Raw genomic sequence first — 21,006 nt, forward strand, 5'->3', positions numbered from 1 at the left:
CGCAGGCTGAGGATCCGTCTTCGCAAAATCACCGCAGAGGTGCCTGCCACATCCTTCTTTGCCTCCACGAGTCTCTAAAGTCACTTTCTGTGCTTCTCCCAGTTTTCCTACCTCATATTTGTGCCCTGTACTAGCCGAGTGTCGGAACCAAAGCTGTTCTCGGGATTCTGCGAGGGCCAGTATGGACTGAAATCCCTTGGTCTCTCAGGATCTGCAGGGAGGAAGCCAGTAGAACACCACAAGAATCTCCGGCAACCATAGCGGTAAATCGGTCTCCACAATGCAATTTTTCCTGGGAGGACCGGGACCTTGTTACTCTCGGGCATCTCTATGGTTTCGACAGCCTAGAAGAACCAAAGCGACGTTTCCGGGAAGAGGCGGCGCACAAGTCAGATCTGGCACATGTTTTCCGCGGAGGGGACAGTGCAATGACGGTAAGGAGCTTCTGTCCCTCGGAACAGTGGCAGGTGGAGCCCGGGCTCAGGAGCAAAAGTGAGGGCAGGCCTCCCCCCTACGTGGGATCAGACACCCAGGGAAGTGAATCTCCCTGGCAACGTGGAATATGACTCCCAGGGAGGAATGTAGACCTGGCACCGTGGGACGGAGAACATCTTCTTGACCAAAAGGGGGATGTGAAAGGAAATGAAATAAGCTTCAGTGGCAGAGAGATTCCAAAAGGAGCCGAGAGGTCACTCTGGTGGGCACTCTTATGCACACTTTAGACAACCCTTTTTAGGTTCTAAAGAATTGGGGTAGCTGGTGGTGGATACCTGAAACTATCAAACTACAACCCAGAACCCATGAATCTCGAAGACAGTTGTATAAAAATGTAGCTTATGAGGGGTGACAATGGGATTGGGAAAGCCATAAGGACCAAACACCACTTTGTCTAGTTTATGGATGGATGTGTAGAAAAGTAGGGGAGGGAAACAGACAGACAAAGGTACCCAGTGTTCTTTTTTACTTCAATTGCTCTTTTTCACTCTAATTATTATTCTTGTTATTTTTGTGTGTGTGCTAATGAAGGTGTCAGGGATTGATTTAGGTGATGAATGTACAACTATGTAATGGTACTGTAAACAATCGAAAGTACAATTTGTTTTGTATGACTGCGTGGTATGTGAATATATCTCAATAAAATGATGATTTAAAAAAAAAAAAAAAAAAAAAAAAAAAAAGTGAGGGCAGGGAAATAGTCTTGCCCAAGGAGAACTGCGGCGGGAGTGCTGAAATTCAGACCTCAAGAAGGAGGCTTAGGGAAACGGCAGCCGGCTCTTTAGGACGGCTGTAAGACGAGTGGCCCTGGGCCACTCTCCAGAAAACACAGGTTGATTGGACCAGATTTCAGTGCCTCTAAATGAGCTCGACGCCTTCACAGAGACTGCAGCTCACAGCCCGGGACCTAGTCCCTTCTTTAAGCCCATTCAAGTGATTCCCACCCATGTGTCATTCAGTTCAATAGATACGACTGAATGCCGTCTCTATTCTGACGCTCCATGAAGTGCACTGGGCTTGGGCAATAAAGCCCGTTTCTGGCCTCTAGGACGTATAGGGACAGGCTATGGTGAGTCTCATAGCAGAAAGCATGAACAGCTGTTAAGAGAATCTTAAACTGGTAATTAAGATTGTCTGAGTACCAATCCTGGACCCCTCCCCCCACCCCCACCACTTGTTAGCTGTTTGATTTGGACAAGTAACTTAACTTCTCAGTGCCTAGTTCCTCATTTGTAAATTACGGATGATAATACCTCCTAATAGGGTTGTTGGAAAGATTAAATGAGATAATCCATGTGAAGCGATTAACAATAGGCTGGCATCGAGTAAATATGCAGTAAGCATTAGGGATAATTGTTATTTTTGAAATCTGGGGGTTGAAAGATCAGAGATGTCTTCTGAAAGAAGGCAGAGTTTTCAGATGGCTTTAAAGGCCTCTGTGTTTGAATTTCACTTCTCTTATAGTATTGAGAAGCAAGATAGAGCCATTTCTTCACCCCATCCTTTTCTGTTGGGACTCTCAAGGTATCAGTCAGGTTTTCAGGTAATTGTCCTTCACAGCAGAAATGTGAGGCAGCCTTAATTTGCTACTCAGAGCTAAAGGGATTGGTCACATTCTTAAACCTAATATATAATATTTAGGAGGAGTGACTGTAATGGTATTGTTTCTAAACATGGGTACTAGATCTCAAACTCAAATGAAAATTTTACCCTTCAAAGTTGTCACTTTGGGAGGCTACAGAATTATTCCACTAGTGCTTTAATCAGCCTTAAAAAATTGCTCTCAACACCTCTAATAAATGAAATGTCTACAGATGTTAGTGCAAATTGACTGTAGTCAGTCAAGTCAACATTGATAGTTTGTTTTCAATGTCTTGTGTAATAGGCTGTCTAACCCTTTTGGAGACAAATTTGCTAGGATGGTGTCATACCAAATTTGGTTGGTATGACATTGATTTGGTTGGATGATGTCATTCTGGGTCTAAAAGGAGGAACACATGAGGGACTGTAAAGAAATGCAACTAGTTGGTGATATGATAGAAAGAGAAATGACTTTGGACTTAGACAACTTGGGCTTGTATTCCAGCTCCAACTCTTACTAGCTGTATGAACTCAAGCAAGAAACCCAGTCCTTGTTTTCCTCATTTGTAAAATAAGGATAAGATCTATCTCATAGTGCTGTCAGGATAAATGAGACAATATGATAGTATGTGTAAGCTGCCTGTTATGCATTATATGCTCAATAAGTGCCCTTCCCGAGCTGGACAGTTGCAAAAGAGGATCTTCAAAAAGACTGAGACGGTGAAAGGGGGGGATAGGTGTCTAGCCCCCACACTGAGAGGCCAGTGTAAATGCTGGGGCATGGGTATAGGATATGGGCTCTTTTAAGTACCATTATTTTATAACTCAGGTTAGGAGACACCTCATAGCTTTGTTTTATATATTAATATACTTTGGGAACTGTTATTATGTAGTGGTAAAGAATGTGGACTGTGCAGACAAGCTGCCTGGGTTTGAATTCCACATACATTAGCTGTGTGACCTTGAACAAGTCCTCATTTATAAAATAGGGATCATAATATCTTCCTGAATGAGCTGGGGTGACTAAATTAAATAATCCATATAAAACCTTTAGCGCAGCCTGGCATATGGTGAGTTCTCCATAAATTTAGGTATTAGTAACCTTAATCATCTTTGACTTCTTGATGAATTGATGTTGGCCTCTCTATGATCAGACAGGGTGCTCCCCAAGGACCAGGCCTCCTGCCTCTCCCCAGGGCTCAGAAAAGAATTCTTATAAGAGCAGTCAGGATGGAGTTGATGGATGATTTGGGCACTTCTTCCTTTCCTCTTAAAGGTATGATAGTGACCTCTTCTCTGGTGAGAGCCTGAGGAGAGGCACTCTTTTCTTACCATGAGCGTCACCCCAGAAGTCAAGAGTCGTGGGTTGAAGTTTGCTGAGGAGCAGCTGCTAAAGCATGGATGGACTCAAGGTAATTCCCACAGGGCTCCTTTTGCATCCCCCCAACTCCCTGCCAACCCTTTGCCCAGGGGAGAAACCAGACCCAAGCATCATTTTGGGATCACCCCCATGTAGTTCACCCAAGTGGAGGAAGAAAAGCTAGTTTAAAGGGAAATTTGCAGAAAAAAATTTGACTTTTCCAGAAAAGTGAGAAATGGCAGAAATTTGACAGTGGATAGTGAGAAAGAAGGGGTTGGGAGGACTTTGAGAGGGAGGAAGAGACAGCCTTTTTCCTCAAAGAGTTATGAAGGAAGAGACAGCCTTCTAACCACACTTTTCACCTCTAGTCTCATTCCCCACCCTAAACAGTCCATTCTCTACAAAGCATTTAAAGTGTTCTAAAATACAAATTTCATGGAGTGCATGGAGCAGAGCTAGAACGAATGGACCTGGGAGGGCTTCTGGAAGGGACAAAGTATGCTTCCATACTAGGCGTATGGAGTGGCAAGGAGTGGAACGTGGGGGTGGGGGTGGGGGTTGCCTTGTGAGCTTCAGAGCAGGCAGCAGAATGAGCCAAGTCACTGACTGTCTTCTACAGGCAAAGGCCTGGGCCGGAAGGAGAATGGTATCACCCAGGCCATCAGGGTGACACTGAAGCAGGATACTCATGGGGTAAGACAGGGCAAGCTATGGGAGGTCCACATGGTTGGGAGAGGGGGACCATTGAGGGCAGGTGGGACAGCTGCTCAGAGTTCATATTCTTTCCTGGGCAGGTGGGACATGACCCTGCCAAGGAGTTCACAAACCACTGGTGGAATGAGCTCTTCAACAAGACTGCAGCCAACTTGATAGTGGAAACTGGGCAGGTATGAGCTCTAAGACGACATGAGCACATGAAACATGAGGGCCAGGGACATGTGGGAATGAAGGCGACATGGCATGTCTCCTCCTCATTGATACTTCCCTTCAGGATGGAGTTCAAATAAGACACCGTTCTAAGGAGACCACCAATCAGAACCGTCCCAAGCCCAACTTGCTGTATCAGAAGTTTGTGAAGGTATTAGAGGGAGGGTGGGGTGGGGGCTGGGGTGAGAGGGTCCATCCTTTTTTCCTTCCCTGGTCTCCCCTAGGGCCTGAACAATTGCCTTGTGTACCCTACCTATTCTCAGGACTGTCGTAATATAGTAGGATCTTGTGACTGCCTTGCTGTTGCTCACTTAGACTGTCCTCAGCAAGAATTGAGGTCTTCAGGTTCCACTGATCTGCTGAGGGGTTAGCACTAGGCAGTGGGAGGTGGGGCACAGTCCCATGGGTCAGGAGTTGTCAGATTTGAGGGGAGTTCTTCAATTCAAAGGACTTAGAAGCCAGAGGATTCTGAGAGATTATCTGGTCCATCCTCCTTATTTTGCAGATGAGGCCACAAGGGGTAAAGTGACTTGCTGAAGAACCCACAGCTGGTTAGCAATGGCAGATAGGACTACAGAGAACCCAGGTCTTCAGACTCCACTTTCTACTATCCTCTGCTGACACACTACACCAAGAGAAGGGAGATAACACTTAAAGATCATTTATTATGTGTTAAGGGCTTTATGTGTTAACTAGCAAAACTTTCCCATTTCTCTGTCATCTACTACCCCAGTACAGGCCATCATCTCCTATCTAATTTCTTTAACAGCCTCCTAACTACACCTTTTACCTCTAGTTTCATTCCCTACCCCATTCTCCACAAAGCGTCCAGTGTGTTCTAAAACACGAATTTCATTGTGTCACTAACTCCTCTTTGACAACAATTGAGTCCAATTTATTAGCATGGCTTACATGGCCCTTCATGCCTGGTCCCTGCCTTCGTTTCCAGTCTCTTCTCTTGCCACTTCTCTCTAGGATCTTTATTTACACTTTGCCAGATGGAGTGTTTCTTTTCTTTGAAGGTACCCTGCTCTTTCACCTTCAGGTTTTTGCACATGCTGTTCCCTCTGCCTGGAACACTCTTCTCCCTTTACCTGCTTATTTTTTCTTGTCTTCCAGAGTGCAGCTTACATGTCAGTTACTTTTAGAAACCCTTCACCAAATCCTGAAGTCTGAGTTAGGTGCCCTTCCTCTAACACAGGCCATACTTCCATCATAATTTCCTATATTTTGCTACGCTCTCCCCCACATGTAGGTTTCATCTCCCTTTTTTTCCACTCTGTATCCCTCTTGGCCCATAGTAGGTTCTCAAATAAATCTGGTTAAGTAAAGGTACTTCAGTAGGTATGGGGTGGGGGGGTGAGGAGTGGGGTGCCATCTTAATTCATTAGTTACCAGCACCAAGGGGTGACCATCAGACGGTACTTGTCCCACCAGGGAGACCTGATGACCCAGAGCCCTCCCTTGAGGGTAAGAGTTCAACCACTGCCTCTTCCCAGAGCACTTCCTCCACTTCCTCGTTCTGCCCACCAGCCAGCTGTGAGTGAGGGAGGCTAGGGCTGCTCCCCTTCTCAGCAGCTAGAGCCCACCTTCTGCCCAAGCCAGAGTATGCAGGATGGTACACTGCGGGGCTATAAGGAATAATGCTGGAGGCTGGCACATTTGTGCCTATGGCTAGGAATTCCTGGGGGGCTTCCATAAGGGAACAGGGATAATGGTATTGAGTGGGCCTTGCTATTCCCATGATCCCTCCTTCTAGACAGCTACACTGACTTCAGGCGGGGAGAAGCCAGACAAGGACTCGGAAAGCTGCAGTGATGATGACAATCAGGGGCCCATGACCCCCAAAATGTGAGACTTCATTTTTGTAGTGGGGGCATGTGGGAGGAGCTGCCCTTAGATCTCAAGAGAGAGGACCAAGACTAATGCTTGATGATGGGTTGCTTGGGGAAGGGAACTGCGTTGTACTAATTTTTGTATCTCTGGCACCTAGAAAAGTGCCAGGTCCTGAACAAGAACTCAGTGTTGAAGGAATGCTTTTAGAGGGGAGGAGAGGTCCAGCCTTCCTACCAGATCTGTTGGTAACTTCTGATATCCCCCTGCCCTCAGTCTGACTGACGAGATGCTGCTCCAAGCCTGCGAGGGGCGAACAGCACATAAGTAAGTAGTGGTCGGTTCCTTGGGCTCCCTTCTTTTCTCCCCACCCCAAGCCCACCCTTGAGGCCTGTGCCATTGTCTTGATTCTTTTCATCTCAGGGACATCATTCCTACTATCTACCCATCTCTTGCCTAAAGATGAAGCAGCTCCCCCCATCCCTCAACTTTCCCTGCAGTGCCAAGGATTAGGCCCGTTTCTCCTGATATCCTTGCACTGACTTGGGCCCTATCTATTTTAGGGCTGCCCGTCTTGGGATCACCATGAAGGCCAAGCTTGCTCGGCTGGAAGCCCAGGAGCAGGCCTTCCTGGCTCATCTCAAAGGCCAGGACCCTGGGAACCCTCAACCACAGTCTGAGAATAAGCCCTCCAAAAAAAAGAAAAAGAAAAGGAAGCAAAAAGAGGAGGAAGTCACTGCAGTAACTGAAAGGAATGAGGAAGAAAAGTATCCAGAACACACTGACCAGAGCATCAGGAAAACCAAGAAAAAGAAAAAGCGACATCAGGAAGAAAAGGTCTCAAATGAGAGAGAGGGAACTGTGGGCAGTGAGGAGGAAGATGATGCAGGAATTCTTGGGGAATTGAAGAGCAGAGAACAAAATGATCAGCCCCTCAGGAAAAAAAAGAAGAGGCAGCAGCATGAGGAGGAGGTGGAAGTCTTAGATAAAAGAGGAGGTGGTAAGGAGGCTGCAGGTGGTATCAGGACAGAGTGGGTGGAGAGCAGAGCATCCAAAGATCCATGCAGCAGAACTAAGAAGAGGTGGCAGCATGAGGAAGAGAACTTGACAATACAGGACAAAGAAGTTAAGGAGGCTGTTGTAGATGGTAGTACCAGGGAAGCAAAGAGCAGAGCATGCAGTGACCTGAGAAGCAGGAAAAGCAAGAAGAAAAGACAGCAGCATCGAGATGAGGCCTTAGATGTAAAGGATGAAGGAGAGGAGGAGACTGTAGTGGATGGCAGGACTAGGGAAACAAACATTGGCCTCAGCAGCAGAGCTAAGAAAAGGAGGCAGCAGCAACCAGAGGAGGAAAGAGCTGGAGTCAACACTGGCCAGAGAGCTCAAAAGAAACAGAGGAGAGACTGAAGCTCAATCAATTCCTTTTCAGGAGCTGGAATCTTAGAGACCTGGGAAGATGCAGTTCTTCTGACCTCCTTTCAGTGAGGAGTCCCTCCCAAGGAGGAAAGTGAGCTCTGGAGCACCAGTCTGTCGAGAGGAGAATGGGGGAGCAGGTGCAGTCCCCTTTGCAGCTTCTATCCCAGAGACTATGAACTCAAGTACCTACAGGACCCAGGCAGCTAAAGGGCAAGGAGTGCTGGGGGTCATGGGGAACAGGAACACAGAAACCCATTGAAGGGTCACCTCTGCTAAGAGAAGCTGGAAATATACTTATGTGAAATGTTCTGATTTTTAAATATTATGCAGGCTAAAGAAAACATACAAATTTAGATCTATGGGCTGAATTCAGCCCACAGGTTGCCAGTTCCTATACCAGATAATTGAATAAACATCAGCGTGTGTTTCTAGCCTATATATCTAAGTCCTGACTGACCTCTCTATTACCATTCTGGGTCTCTTAAGAGCAGGGCCTGAATACAAAGGAGATTTTCCTTGAATGCCTTTGAAGAAAGTCCTTCTGTTTAACCTATAGTCTTGCTAGTCTTAAATGGAAGGAGAAAGCTTAGAGAACCTCATCCAGCTCCCTGTCTGCATCCCAAATAAGAATCACTGTGAGTATAGGAAAGCACACCTCACTTGGAAGTCCATTTCAGCATCTAACAAATTTTCATTGTCTCCAAATGCCATTCCACCTGTTCAGTGCTGCTACACCCATCCCATCCCTGCCCCTGCCAAGAGATCACACAATACACTTAGTTTTGTTCTCTGGCTCCAGCCACCTGTTAACCTTTATTGCCAGAAGAGCTCCCAGCACCCCACAGTTCTGGGAAAGAGAGGCACTAAGTCTTTATTGGGAAGAATGCCACCCACCTTCCCTCACTGCAGACGATATACACACTCAGTGTCAGGGTAGGATGGCAAGTTCAACTGGTACTTCTTTTCCAGAGCAGGTGGCACAAAACGTCCCCCCAAGTAGTGGTAGCGACCAGTAAAATGGATTGCAGACTTCTTGGGTGCCGTCAAGGAGATGAGCAAGTCTGGCTGGATCCCATCAGAGTTTCCCTTCTCCACATCCCATCCTGAAAAGAGGGAGGTATTCAGGAAGAGTATGTAAGAGGCCACAGATGTCCAACCCCTTTCCACACCCTGCTTTTCCCTAGTCCTAAAGGGATGAAAGCCTCCTTGGTCCCCAGCTGAGCAGTACTTGTCTTTGGTGCTTCAGAAATCCCAGGGCTCTGATCTCTCAAGGAGCCCAAAGTGCAAAGGGGGATCCCGAACTCTGCTCCCCAGCCCTTATGTGGGATCCATAAACCCATGTCCTACCCCTCCAGACTCAAATTACTTTGAACTTGGTCTGAGCTTTGGGTCAAGAATTGGGACTTCTAGATACCTGCCTCAAGAAAGAGAGCAGGGCCCCAATCCCCTCCAACCCCTTTGGGTCCAGCACCTGAGGGAATGTCGATACTGGCAATAGGTATAGTGAGTCCATTGAGGACACTCAGGATGCTCCGAAATGGTTCCCGAACATCACCCTTGAAGCTGAAACCAAAGATGGCATCCACCACCAGATCATACAGCTCATCAATCAGCATGGGCTGTGTGGAGTAGGAAAAGAAAAGGATGTTAGAGCCATCGGCTGCATAAAGATCCCTTAATTGGAGAGGGCGGTCCTCTGTACCCATAGACTGAACATCATTCACAAAGGCATAAGTACAGTTTTCTCTCTCCTTCAGAGGGCATTCTGAGGCCTAGAGTAAGTGTGAGTTGGTCACTGATTTAGGCCAAGCTGAGACCAGACATGTTCTGTTCTGAGTGCCTGCTTGCCATTGGGGAGGCTACAGAGGGGCAGCCCAAAACGGAGTCAAGAAGGCTGGGTTCTGGTGTCAGCTCTGCCATGATCTGATTCTATGACTTTGGCAAACCACTTCCCTTCTGTGTACCTCAATCTATCCATCTGTAAAATGTATTTTTGTTTTATTTTCAAGAGGACAAATTCTTGAATTTCCCATTCCTCAATCCATGCATCTGCAGAAAGGGTTTGGGATGAGGCTGGCAATCCAGCCCAGATTGGGGCAGAGAATGTTTACTGCATGCTAGGGGTTAGAGGAACTGACCAGGGAAGATGCCAGGAAAAGGTAGCTTTACAGAAGGTAGTGTTGGGGGCTAATGGAGCACACTTCACTGAGGAGAAGGCTCTTCAATCTGTTAGATTCAAACAACATCCTTTAGGCATCTTCTGTGGTAGGCACTATCTTGGTCTCTGGGATTTTAGTTTAGCTAGGAAAATAAATGAGCTGGGAGATATTGGGGAAATGAGATAATCGAACTGGACCCTCCTACCTCTGGGGGCATTTCACCAAGAAAGGGGATGTCCATTTTCTGACACTGGGTCACCAGCGCTGTGAAGAGTGGCTTGTTGGGCCTTTTGGGATAATAGATGGCTGGCTGGTAGCCCTAGGAGGAAAGCAATGGGGTAATTCCATCCCATATTCTGTAATCCTCACGCCGTCTCCCACAGCCTCTCTCCACATACTCACAAAGAGTTTGAGGTGTCGAGCACAGACCAGGCCATCTCCTCCATTATTCCCAGGGCCACAGATGACCAGGACAGTAGGGAGGCTCCTGGACATGGACTTGGGGGGATATGCCTGAGGGCAGAGTCAAGAGAGAATCAGGGGGGCTTCAGGCTCTAAGGGCCCAGGTTTGGCCCAGCTGTTCCTCCGCACCCACTTTGTGCCTTGGCCAAGGGCTTGGACAGTGATTCCTCCCTCACTCCTCCTCCGTTTATTTGTCAGCCACTTCAAGAATCGCGGGTTGCGCCACTGACCTTGGCAATGGCTGTGGCACAGCTCAGCCCAGCCAGCTCCATAAGCTGGTCCACGCTGAACTGGTACTCGTTAAATAGCTCCTCGTCCACGGCCTGCGCCTCCTCCTGGCTGAGGGAAAACTCCCCGTGAGTAGCGCCCCGCATGCTCCGTCGCGCAGGTGGCGCGGCCGTCCCAGACCCCGCCCCCGGGAGACAAAGCAGCCCAGTCGCCCGGAGCCTCTCCTACCTCAGGAACTTCACTGCTGCGCTCGCCATGGCCCCTGGGTTCCCGAGGCCCCGCGAGATCGGCCGCTGCTGCCCCCACCAGAGATGTCTCGCGCGGCAGGAGCCGGCTTGGAGCCGGACGCGCGGTAGGCGCGAGCCAGCAACCAGCAGCCCGAGCCCAAGCAGCGCCCGCAGCCGGGACATGCAGCCCAGAGAGCGCGCGCCCCCAGCCCGGTGCGGCCCGGACGCGGCGCATGCGCGGCGCCTCGGCTCGCCCTCCAGGGGGCGGGCCGACGTGCGCCGGTCCGGAAGTGGTCCTACGGCAAACGGCGCGCGTGTGGGAGTCCCTGTTAGCTGTTTTTCATGCTGCTGGGTCCTGAGGTGCTGCCCAAGTACTTTTACATATTGCCTCACGTTTCTAGATGTACCGAAATAATTTGCTTTGCTCCCAGTTGCCCGTGAATAATCGTAACTCCTCATGGTTTTGTAGCTCTTCTAGAAAAAGTTTTAAAACAAAGCAGTTAAGAGCCCGGGTTCCTATACCATCATTTACTAGCTGAGTGAACTTGGGCACTACTGGTTTCAGGACCCTCGTGTATAAAATGAGGATATTACTACGAACTACTAGGGTGGTAATGCAAGCAAATCCATCGGCACAGGGCCTGGCACATGGGGCTCAATAAATTAAGCTATTCTTTTTTTAACTTAGGACCCTTTTCCCCACTACATTAGCTTCCCCTACTTTTGTTTACCAGGATAGCACTCTCTATTTCCCTAATCATACAGTATTCTTATCCCCCTTTATCAAGATAATAGCTATAGAAATAGAAAATAATACCTCAAATATATTGGGTAAGGTACGGTTAAAAATGTAGTGGAAACCTTAGTCTTGGGGTCACATTATTACATGAAAATCCTTGAGAGGAAAACTAAATTTGAGTGTTTTTGAGAACTCAAACTCTGTTGCATGGTTAAGGGAGATGGATGGGCAATAACAAACTAGTTACTATAATGTGCTAAGGATAAAGATAATTATTCAGGTGGAGTGAAAATTCTCTTAAGTGAGATTTACTCTTAATCTGAATCATGAAATGAATACCTGGCTAGACCCCCCCTGCTTTTTTTTTTTTTTTTTTAATCATCATTTTATTGAGATATATTCACATACCACGCAGTCATACAAAACAAATCGTACTTTCGATTGTTTACAGTACCATTACATAGTTGTACATTCATCACCTAAATCAATCCCTGACACCTTCATTAGCACACACACAAAAATAACAAGAATAATAATTAGAGTGAAAAAGAGCAATTGAAGTAAAAAACAACACTGGGTACCTTTGTCTGTTTGTTTCCTTCCCCTATTTTTCTACTCATCCATCCATAAACTAGACCAAGTGGAGTGTGGTCCTTATGGCTTTCCCAATCCCATTGTCACCCCTCATAAGCTACATTTTTATACAACTGTCTTCGAGATTCATGGGTTCTGGGTTGTAGTTTGATAGTTTCAGGTATCCACCACCAGTTACCCCAATTCTTTAGAACCTAAAAAGGGTTGTCTAAAGTGTGCGTAAGAGTGCCCTCCAGAGTGACCTCTCGGCTCGTTTTGGAATCTCTCTGCCACTGAAGCTTATTTCATTTCCTTTCACATCCCCCTTTTGGTCAAGAAGATGTTCTCCGTCCCACGATGCCAGGTCTACATTCCTCCCCGGGAGTCATATTCTACGTTGCCAGGGAGATTCACTCCCCTGGGTATCTGATCCCACGTAGAGGGGAGGGCAGTGATTTCACCTTTCAAGTTGGCTTAGCCAGAGAGAGAGGGCCACATCTGAGCAACAAAGAGGCATTCAGGAGGACACTCTTAGGCACAAATATAGGGAGGCCTAACCTCTCCTTTGCAGCAACCGTCTTCCCAAGGGTAAAACTTATGGTAGAGGGCTCAACCCATCAAACCACCAGTCCCCTATGTCTGTGGTCATGTTAGCAACCATGGAGGTGGGTTAGGCGAATACCCCTGCACTCTCCACAGACTCCTCAAGGGGGCACTACATCTTTTTTTTTTCCCTTGTTTTTCTTTTTTTTTTTTTTTAACTTTCCATTCTTTTTTAAATCAACTGTATGAAAAAAAAAGTTAAAAAGAAAACAAACATACAATAAAAGAACATTTCAAAGAGACCATAACAAGGGAGTAAGAAAAAGACAACTAACCTAAGATAACTGCTTAACTTCCAACATGTTCCTACTTTACCCCAAGAAAGTTACATAATATAGCAACATTTCTGTGAACTTGTTCCTACTATATCCATCAGAATTTAACAGACCATAGTTGTTTCTGGGCATCCCCAGAACGTTAAATAGCTAATCTGTTCTTCTTGGATTATTGTTCCCCCTTCCTTAATTGCTCTCTACTGCTAGTTCCCCTACATTCTACATTATAAACCATTTGTTTTACATTTTTCAAAGTTCACATTAGTGGTAGCATATAATATTTCTCTTTTTGTGCCTGGCTTATTTCGCTCAGCATTATGTCTTCAAGGTTCATCCATGTTGTCATATGTTTCACGAGATCGTTCCTTCTTACTGCCGCGTAGTATTCCATCGTGTGTATATACCACATTTTATTTATCCACTCATCTGTTGAAGGACATTTGGGTTGTTTCCATCTCTTGGCAATTGTGAATAATGCTGCTATGAACATTGGCGTGCAGATATCTGTTCGTGTCACTGCTTTCCGATCTTCCGGGTATATACCGAGAAGTGCAATTGCTGGATCGAATGGTAGCTCTATATCTAGTTTTCTAAGGAACTGCCAGACTGACTTCCAGAGTGGCTGAACCATTATACAGTCCCACCAACAGTGAATAAGAGTTCCAATTTCTCCACATCCCCTCCAGCATTTGTAGTTTCCTGTTTGTTTAATGGCAGCCATACTAACCGGTGTTAGATGGTATCTCATTGTGGTTTTAATTTGCATCTCTCTAATAGCTAGTGAAGCTGAACATTTTTTCATGTGTTTCTTGGCCATTTGTATTTCCTCTTCAGAGAACTGTCTTTTCATATCTTTTGCCCATTTTATAATTGGGCTGTCTGTACTATTGTCATTGAGTTGTAGGATTTCTTTGTATATGCAAGATATCAGTCTTTTGTCAGATACATGGTTTCCAAAAATTTTTTCCCATTGAGTTGGCTGCCTCTTTACCTTTTTGAGAAATTCCTTTGAGGTGCAGAAACTTCTAAGCTTGAGGAGTTCCCATTTATCTATTTTCTCTTTTGTTGCTTGTGCTTTGGGTGTAAAGTCTAGGAAGTGGCCGCCTAATACAAGGTCTTGAAGATGTTTTCCTACATTATCTTCTAGGAGTTTTATGGTACTTTCTTTTATATTGAGATCTTTGGTCCATTTTGAGTTAATTTTTGTGTAGGGGGTGAGGTAGGGGTCCTCTTTCATTCTTTTGGATATGGATATCCAACTCTCCCAGCCCCATTTGTTGAAAAGACCATTATGGCTCAGTTCAGTGACTTTGGGGGCCTTATCAAAGATCAGTCGGCCATAGATCTGAGGGTCTATCTCTGAATTCTCAATTCGATTCCATTGATCTATATGTCTATCTTTGTGCCAGTACCATGCTGTTTTGGCAACTGTGGCTTTATAATAAGCTTCAAAGTCAGGGAGTGTAAGTCCTCCCATTTCGTTTTTCTTTTTTAGAGTGTCTTTAGCAATTCGAGGCATCTTCCCTTTCCAAGTAAATTTGATAACTATCTTTTCCAAGTCTGCAAAGTAGGTTGTTGGAATTTTGATTGGGATTGCATTGAATCTGTAGATGAGTTTGGGTAGAATTGACATCTTAATGACATTTAGCCTTCCTATCCATGAACATGGAATATTTTTCCATCTTTTAAGGTCCCCTTCTATTTCTTTTAGTAGAGTTATGTAGTTTTCTTTGTATAGGTCTTTTACATCTTTGGTTAAGTTGATTCCTAGGTACTTGATTTTTTTAGTTGCTATCGAAAATGGTATCTTTTTCTTGAGTGTCTCTTCAGTTTGTTCATTTCTAGCATATAGAAACATTACTGACTTATGTGCATTAATCTTGTATCCCGCTACTTTGCTAAATTTGTTTATTAGCTCTAGTAGCTGTATCGTCGATTTCTCAGGGTTTTCTAGATATAAGATCATATCATCTGCAAACAATGACAGTTTTACTTCTTCTTTTCCAATTTGGATGCCTTTTATTTCTTTGTCTTGCCGGATTCCCCTGGCTAGCACTTCCAGCACAATGTTGAATAACAGTGGTGACAGCGGGCATCCTTGTCTTGTTCCTGATCTTAGAGGGAAGGCTTTCAGTCTCTCACCATTGAGTACTATGCTGGCTGTGGGTTTTTCATATATGCTCTTTATCATGTTGAGGAAGTTTCCTTCAATTCCTACCTTTTGAAGTGTTTTTATCAAAAAGGGATGTTGGATTTTGTCAAATGCTTTTTCAGCATCTATTGAGATGATCAATTGATTTTTCCCTTTCGAGTTTTTAATGTGTTGTAATACATTGATTGTTTTTCTTATGTTGAACCATCCTTGCATGCCTGGAATGAACCCCACTTGGTCATGGTGTATGATTTTTTTAATGTGTCTTTGGATTCGATTTGCAAGTATTTTGTTGAGGATTTTTGCATCTATATTCATTAGGGAGATAGGCCGGTAGTTTTCCTTTTTTGTAGCATCTTTGCCTGGTTTTGGTATTAGATTGATGTTAGCTTCATAAAATGAGTTAGGTAGTGTTCCCTTTTCTTCAATGTTTTGAACGAGTTTGAGTAAGATTGGTGTCAGTTCTTTCTGGAAAGTTTGGTAGAATTCCCCTGTGAAGCCATCTGGCCCTGGGCATTTATTTGTGGGAAGATTTTTGATGACTGATTGGATCTCTTTGCTTGTGATGGGTTGGTTGAGGTCTTCTATTTCTTCTCTGGTCAGTCTAGGTTGTTCATATGTTTCCAGGAAATTGTCCATTTCTTCTACATTGTCCAGTTTGTTGCCATACAGTTGTTCATAATATCCTCTTATAATTTTGTTAATTTCTTCAGGATCTGCAGTTATGTCACCTTTTTCATTCATTATTTTGTTTATATGGGTCTTCTCTCTTTTTGATTTTGTCAGTCTAGCTAGGGGCTTGTCAATCTTGTTGATCTTCTCAAAGAACCAACTTTTGGTGATATTTATCCTCTCTATTGTTTTTTTGTTCTCTATGTCATTTATTTCTGCTTTAATCCTTGTTATTTCTTTTCTTCTACTTGGTTTAGGATTGGTTTGCTGTTCATTTTCTAGCTTCTTCAGTTGATCCATTAGTTCTTTGATTTTGGCTCTTTCTTCCTTTTTAATATATGCGTTTAGTGCTATAAATTTCCCCCTTAGCACTGCTTTTGCTGCATCCCATAGATTTTGGTATGTTGTGTTCTCATTTTCATTCGTCTCTATACATTTAGCAATTTCTCTTGCTGTTTCTTCTTTAACCCACTGATTGTTTAGGAGTGTGTTGTTTAACCTCCAGGTATTTGTGAATTTTCTAAGTCTCTGATGGTTATTGACTTCTAATTGTATTCCATTGTGGTCAGAGAATGTGCTTTGAATAATTTCAATCTTTTTAAATTTATTGAGGCTTGTTTTATGTCCCAGCATATGATCTATTCTGGAGAAAGTTCTGTGAGCACTAGAAAAGTATGTGTATCCTGGTGATTTGGGATGTAATGTCCTGTATATGTCTGTTAAATCTAATTCATTTATCAGATTGTTTAGGTTTTCAATTTCCTTATTGGTCTTCTGTCTGGTTGATCTATCTATAGGAGAGAGTGATGTGTTGAAGTCTCCCACAATTATTGTGGAAACATCAATTGCTTCCTTTAGTTTTGCCAGTGTTTCTCTCATGTATTTTGTGGCACCTTGATTGGGTGCATAGACATTTACGATTGTTATTTCTTCTTGCTGAATTGCCCCTTTTATTAGAATGTAGTGGCCTTCGTCTCTCAAAACATCCCTGCATTTGAAGTCTATTTTATCTGAGATTAATATTGCTACACCTGCTTTCTTTTGGCTGTAGCTTGCATTAAATATTTTTTTTCCATCCTTTCACTTTCAGTTTCTTTGTGTCCCTGTGTCTAAGATGAGTCTCTTGTATGCAACATATTGATGGTTCATTTTTTTGATCCATTCTGTGAATCTATATCTTTTAATTGGGGAGTTTAATCCATTTACATTCAACGTTATAACCGTGAAGGCATTTCTTGAATCGGCCATCTTATCCTTTGGTTTATGTTTGTCATATTTTTCCCTCTGTCTATTAATATCCTTTATTGTACCCATACCGAATCTCTTTAGTACTGAACCTTTCTCCAAGTCTCTCTGTCCTGTCTTTGTTTCTCTGTCTGTAGGGCTCCCTTTAGTATCTCCAGTAGGGCAGGTCTCTTGTTAGCAAATTCTCTCAGCATTTGTTTGTCTGTGAAAAATTTAAGCTCTCCCTCAAATTTGAAGGAGAGCTTTGCTGGATAAAGTATTCTTGGCTGGAAATTTTTCTCACTCAGAATTTTAAATATATCGTGCCACTGCCTTCTTGCCTCTATGGTGGCTGCTGAGTAGTCACTACTTAGTCTTATGCTGTTTCCTTTGTATGTGGTGAATTGCTTTTCTCTTGCTGCTTTCAGAACTTGCTCCTTCTCTTCTGTGTTTGACAGTGTGATCAGTATATGTCTCGGAGTGGGTTTATTTGGATTTATTCTATTTGGAGTTCACTGAGCATTTATGATTTGTGTATTTATGTTGTTTAGAAGATTTGGGAAGTTTTCCCCAACAATTTCTTTGAATACTCTTCCTAGACCTTTACCCTTTTCTTCCCCTTCTGGGACCCCAATGAGTCTTATATTTGGACGTTTCATATTATCTATCATATCCCTGAGGTCCATTTCGATTTTTTCAATTTTTTTCCCCATTCTTTCTTTTATGCTTTCATTTTCCATTCTGTCATCTTCCAGGTCACTGATTCGTTGTTCAACTTCCTCTAGTCTTGTACTATGAGTGTCCAGAGTCTTTTTAATTTGGTCAACAGTTTCTTTAATTTCCATAATATCATCCATTTTTTTATTTAGTCTTGCAATGTCTTCTTTATGCTCTTCTAGAGTCTTCTTGATTTCCTTTATATCCCGTACTATGGTCTCATTGTTCATCTTTAGTTCTTTGAGTAGCTGCTCTAGGTGATGTGTCTCTTCTGGTCTTTTGATTTGGGTGCTTGGGCTTGGGTTATCCATATTGTCTGGTTTTTTCATATGCTTTATAATTTTCTGTTGTTTTTGGCCTCGTGGCATTTGCTGAACTTGATAGGGTTCTTTTAGGGTTTGTAGACCTATTGAAGTCCTTATCTCTAATTTATCAGATCTACAGCTTCGTGGAGTACACTTTCTCTAACTAACCAGCAGGTGGCGTCCACGAGCCACCTGTTCTGCACAAGCCAGTTCTCCCGTGCTTAGCCTTTTTTGTCAGTGGGGGAGTGAGTCTTGTGGGGCCCAATTGGTGTACCAAGCTTGCGTGTGTAGTTGGTGTTGCCTGCCCTGTATGTGGGGCGTGTTTCTGGGCAGTCGGGGAGGGGGGGTGGTCCTAACAATCAAATCTCCCTGGTGATCCTAGAGTTTTAAAGCTGCTGCAATAGTCTAATCCTTCAGTTCAGTCCTGCCACAGTTTGTCTCTGCCACTGACCCACAAGTCCTTGGTATTGGCGTATGGCTCCTGAGACTTGCAAGTGGGCCCCTCTTCCAGGCTGTGCACCCCGGGTCCTCTGTTGAGGGATGACTGTGCTATGTCACAGGTGAGTGCCGTCCCCCCAGGGCAGTTCTGGGCTGCTGGGCTGTGTAGGGAGGCTCCCAGTCTGCTCAAATGATGGCTGAGTGGGGCTTTGTTAATTCACACTGCTCCACCTTCCCAACTCTGGGACAATCAGCTGAGGTTGCAGGGAAGGCTAATGTCCACGCCCAGTTTTGTGGTGTGTGCCTGTTATTTGAAGCACTTCCGTCACACTGGGTTGTCTGGGGCAGCTCTGGGCTATGGGGCTGGCGATGGGCAGGAGTGTTTCCTGTCCACCAGGATGGTGGCTGTGAGCGGACACCCCCCTTTTCTTGGGAAGTTGTGGTGTTTAGTGAATTTTCTCAGCCACTGGATTATTGCCTTTTGTCTCAGAGCTCTCTTAGTTCTGCTCTTGACTTGACATGCCCAAATTGAAAGTCTTTGAAGCTTTCTGTATTGGGCTTCTTAGAGTAATTGTTTTAGAAAAAGAAAAAAGGATAAAAAAAAAAAGGGCCCTTCTCAGAGATCTAATGGGTTATTGAAATGCTAATAGACAAAGCAACCAGGGCCATTAAGGAAAGGTCCACAGGGCAGAGAGATCAGCTTTTCTTCGGGATTTGCATATGCTCCTGAAGGCCTGAGCTCCGCCCTTCCCCTTTCTGTGTTCACCAGAACTCCAAAAATCCTCTGCTTTTATTTTGGAGTTTTTCGTGTTGTTTTTTTTTTTTCTATGCCTGTCTCCTCTCTGCTTGGCTGGCTGCTCTCAGATTCTCTGGTGTCTGGTCTCAGTCTATCTATGGTTGGAGTTTGGATCAGTAGAATGAGTTTCCGATAAGGGCTGCCACTGCAGTTCTCCCTTCTCCTTCCCGGAGCTGACAGCCCCTCCTCCCACGGGACTGAGCCTGGCAGGGAGGGGCGCGGGTCCCCTGGCCGCAAAAACTTACAGATTTCGTTGATCTCAGCAGTTCGACATTTTCATGAGTGTTGATTGAAGTATGCCCAAAGACAGATTGCTCTGTGGTGTCCAGTCCACGCAGTTCCTGGCTTTCTATCTACTTTCCTGGAGGAGTAACTAAAGCATACAGCTCACCAGTCTGCCATCTTGCCCCGCCTCTCCCCCCCTGCTTTTTTTTTTTTTTTTTTTTTTTTTTTTTGAGCAGGAAGTTTGCTTTTATTACACTGTACTTGACAAAGAGGTTGGTACTATCAGCAACAGAAAAAGGTAGAAACAAGTAAAGGTGAGCAGACAAGTTCTACACATAGAGATGCTCATGGCAGGATGGTTTTGGAAATGGGTGTCAGCAGATACAGCTCTCCAAGAGGACAGTAACTCCTATGAGGAAAGTTCTTATTTTCTAGATCCTTCTGTGGCCAGTCTATCAGCGTCTTCATTGCCTCTGATGCCGGAATGAGAAGGAACATACTTCCACTGAATATCCATTCCTTGGGAAGCTTGATCAATCCTCTCAAAATCTGCTCTGTTGACAACATCTCTTCCGGAGGCTGTTTTCCATCCATTTTCTTTCCAGTTATCAATCCATTCTGTCATGCCTCTGATGACAAACTTGCTATCAGTTTTAATAGTGAGTTTATCCATGTTGAGGCTCCTTGCTTGTTCAATTGCTCTGTGGGCTGCCTGCAGTTCAGCTCTCTGGTTTGTCTGCCGTCTAGAAACCCTCTCACTTATATTTAGAGGATTTTTAGGTCCCCAGGAGACTCCGAATCCTGCTCGTGCACCATCTCTTCCATTATTTTTGCAGTTGCCATCTATGTAAACAGTTGAAGTGTTGTCGCGGTCCCAGCCAGAAGCCTGTCCCCGTCGTCCCCAATAGCTCATGTCGTCCTTTTCCAATAGGATCGCTCAGCGTCGTCCGGGTATTAGCTGTGGGGTGTCTCGGGTCTCCCCCCCCCCCTGCTTTTAACTACTCTGATATTCTCCTTTTTAATTATAAGAGGTTTATCATCTATGGGATATACCCTTAGCCTCCAGTTGTTTTACCTGTTTATTGTGCAAATAGTTTCAGACTGTGTTTATGGTAGGAAACTGTTTTTGTTAGACAGTATTTGTGGTTGAAAATTGAGTTTACTCATCTAAACTGTAATGTAGTATACACTACAATTGGATAATCTTTTCCAAGACCTTGCTAACTTTATTTTATCATTTCACCAGTATATAAGAGGCTTCAGTTTTACATATTAGTTAAGACTCTCTAAAGGCTTATTTGAGAAAATAAATTCGGTGATTCTGAAAGATTCATTTCTAAAGCACAATGTGAAACATCTTTCTTTAACATAATATTTTTGAGCACTTCTGTGTGCCAGAGTCTGTACTCTTAACCATTATTCTGAGCTGAACTGCCTCCTCAAATGCAGAAATAGGTAAATAGAGGATTGTTACTGCTTGCTGACTTGATTCTGATGAGGGTATAGCTATAAAATAATGATACGAAACATTCTGCCACACACACACAAAATTTATAAAACTACCAAATGGGTACTGTTCTGGGTTAAGACTTAGTCCAC

The 21,006-nt window shown here is 44.4% G+C and overlaps 2 protein-coding genes across 5 annotated transcripts; one reads left to right on the forward strand and one right to left on the reverse strand.

Moving 5' to 3' along the window:
• The first annotated feature begins 370 nt into the window (after positions 1 to 370).
• GPATCH4 (G-patch domain containing 4) lies at positions 371 to 8,048 on the forward strand. 3 transcript variants are annotated; one of them, XM_037813781.1, is made up of 8 exons: positions 371 to 434; positions 3,353 to 3,488; positions 4,056 to 4,129; positions 4,231 to 4,323; positions 4,428 to 4,514; positions 6,123 to 6,214; positions 6,473 to 6,523; positions 6,760 to 8,048. In XM_037813781.1, the coding sequence occupies exons 2-8, from the start codon at positions 3,410 to 3,412 to the stop codon at positions 7,601 to 7,603; spliced, it is 1,320 nt and encodes a 439-aa protein (XP_037669709.1). In that variant the 5' UTR covers positions 371 to 434; positions 3,353 to 3,409; the 3' UTR covers positions 7,604 to 8,048. The 3 variants fall into 3 exon arrangements, with proteins under 3 accessions (XP_037669709.1, XP_037669716.1, XP_037669724.1); XM_037813788.1 differs by lacking the exon at positions 371 to 434 and adding an exon at positions 637 to 697; XM_037813796.1 differs by lacking the exon at positions 371 to 434 and adding an exon at positions 1,541 to 1,564.
• Positions 8,049 to 8,392: 344 nt separating this feature from the next.
• On the reverse strand, positions 8,393 to 10,925 carry NAXE (NAD(P)HX epimerase). 2 transcript variants are annotated; one of them, XM_037813804.1, is made up of 6 exons: positions 10,690 to 10,924; positions 10,464 to 10,572; positions 10,174 to 10,284; positions 9,977 to 10,090; positions 9,084 to 9,231; positions 8,393 to 8,715 (listed from the first exon to the last, which is right to left on the reverse strand). In XM_037813804.1, exons 1-6 carry the CDS (start codon positions 10,869 to 10,871, stop codon positions 8,513 to 8,515), a joined length of 867 nt encoding a protein of 288 aa, XP_037669732.1. In that variant the 5' UTR covers positions 10,872 to 10,924; the 3' UTR covers positions 8,393 to 8,512. The 2 variants fall into 2 exon arrangements, with proteins under 2 accessions (XP_037669732.1, XP_037669736.1); XM_037813808.1 differs by lacking the exon at positions 9,977 to 10,090 and having other exon boundaries at positions 10,690 to 10,925.
• Between the last annotated feature and the right edge of the window lie 10,081 nt (positions 10,926 to 21,006).

The sequence above is a fragment of the Choloepus didactylus genome, chromosome 2, assembly GCF_015220235.1.
Source record: "Choloepus didactylus isolate mChoDid1 chromosome 2, mChoDid1.pri, whole genome shotgun sequence".
NCBI classification, from domain to species: Eukaryota; Metazoa; Chordata; class Mammalia; order Pilosa; family Megalonychidae; genus Choloepus; species Choloepus didactylus.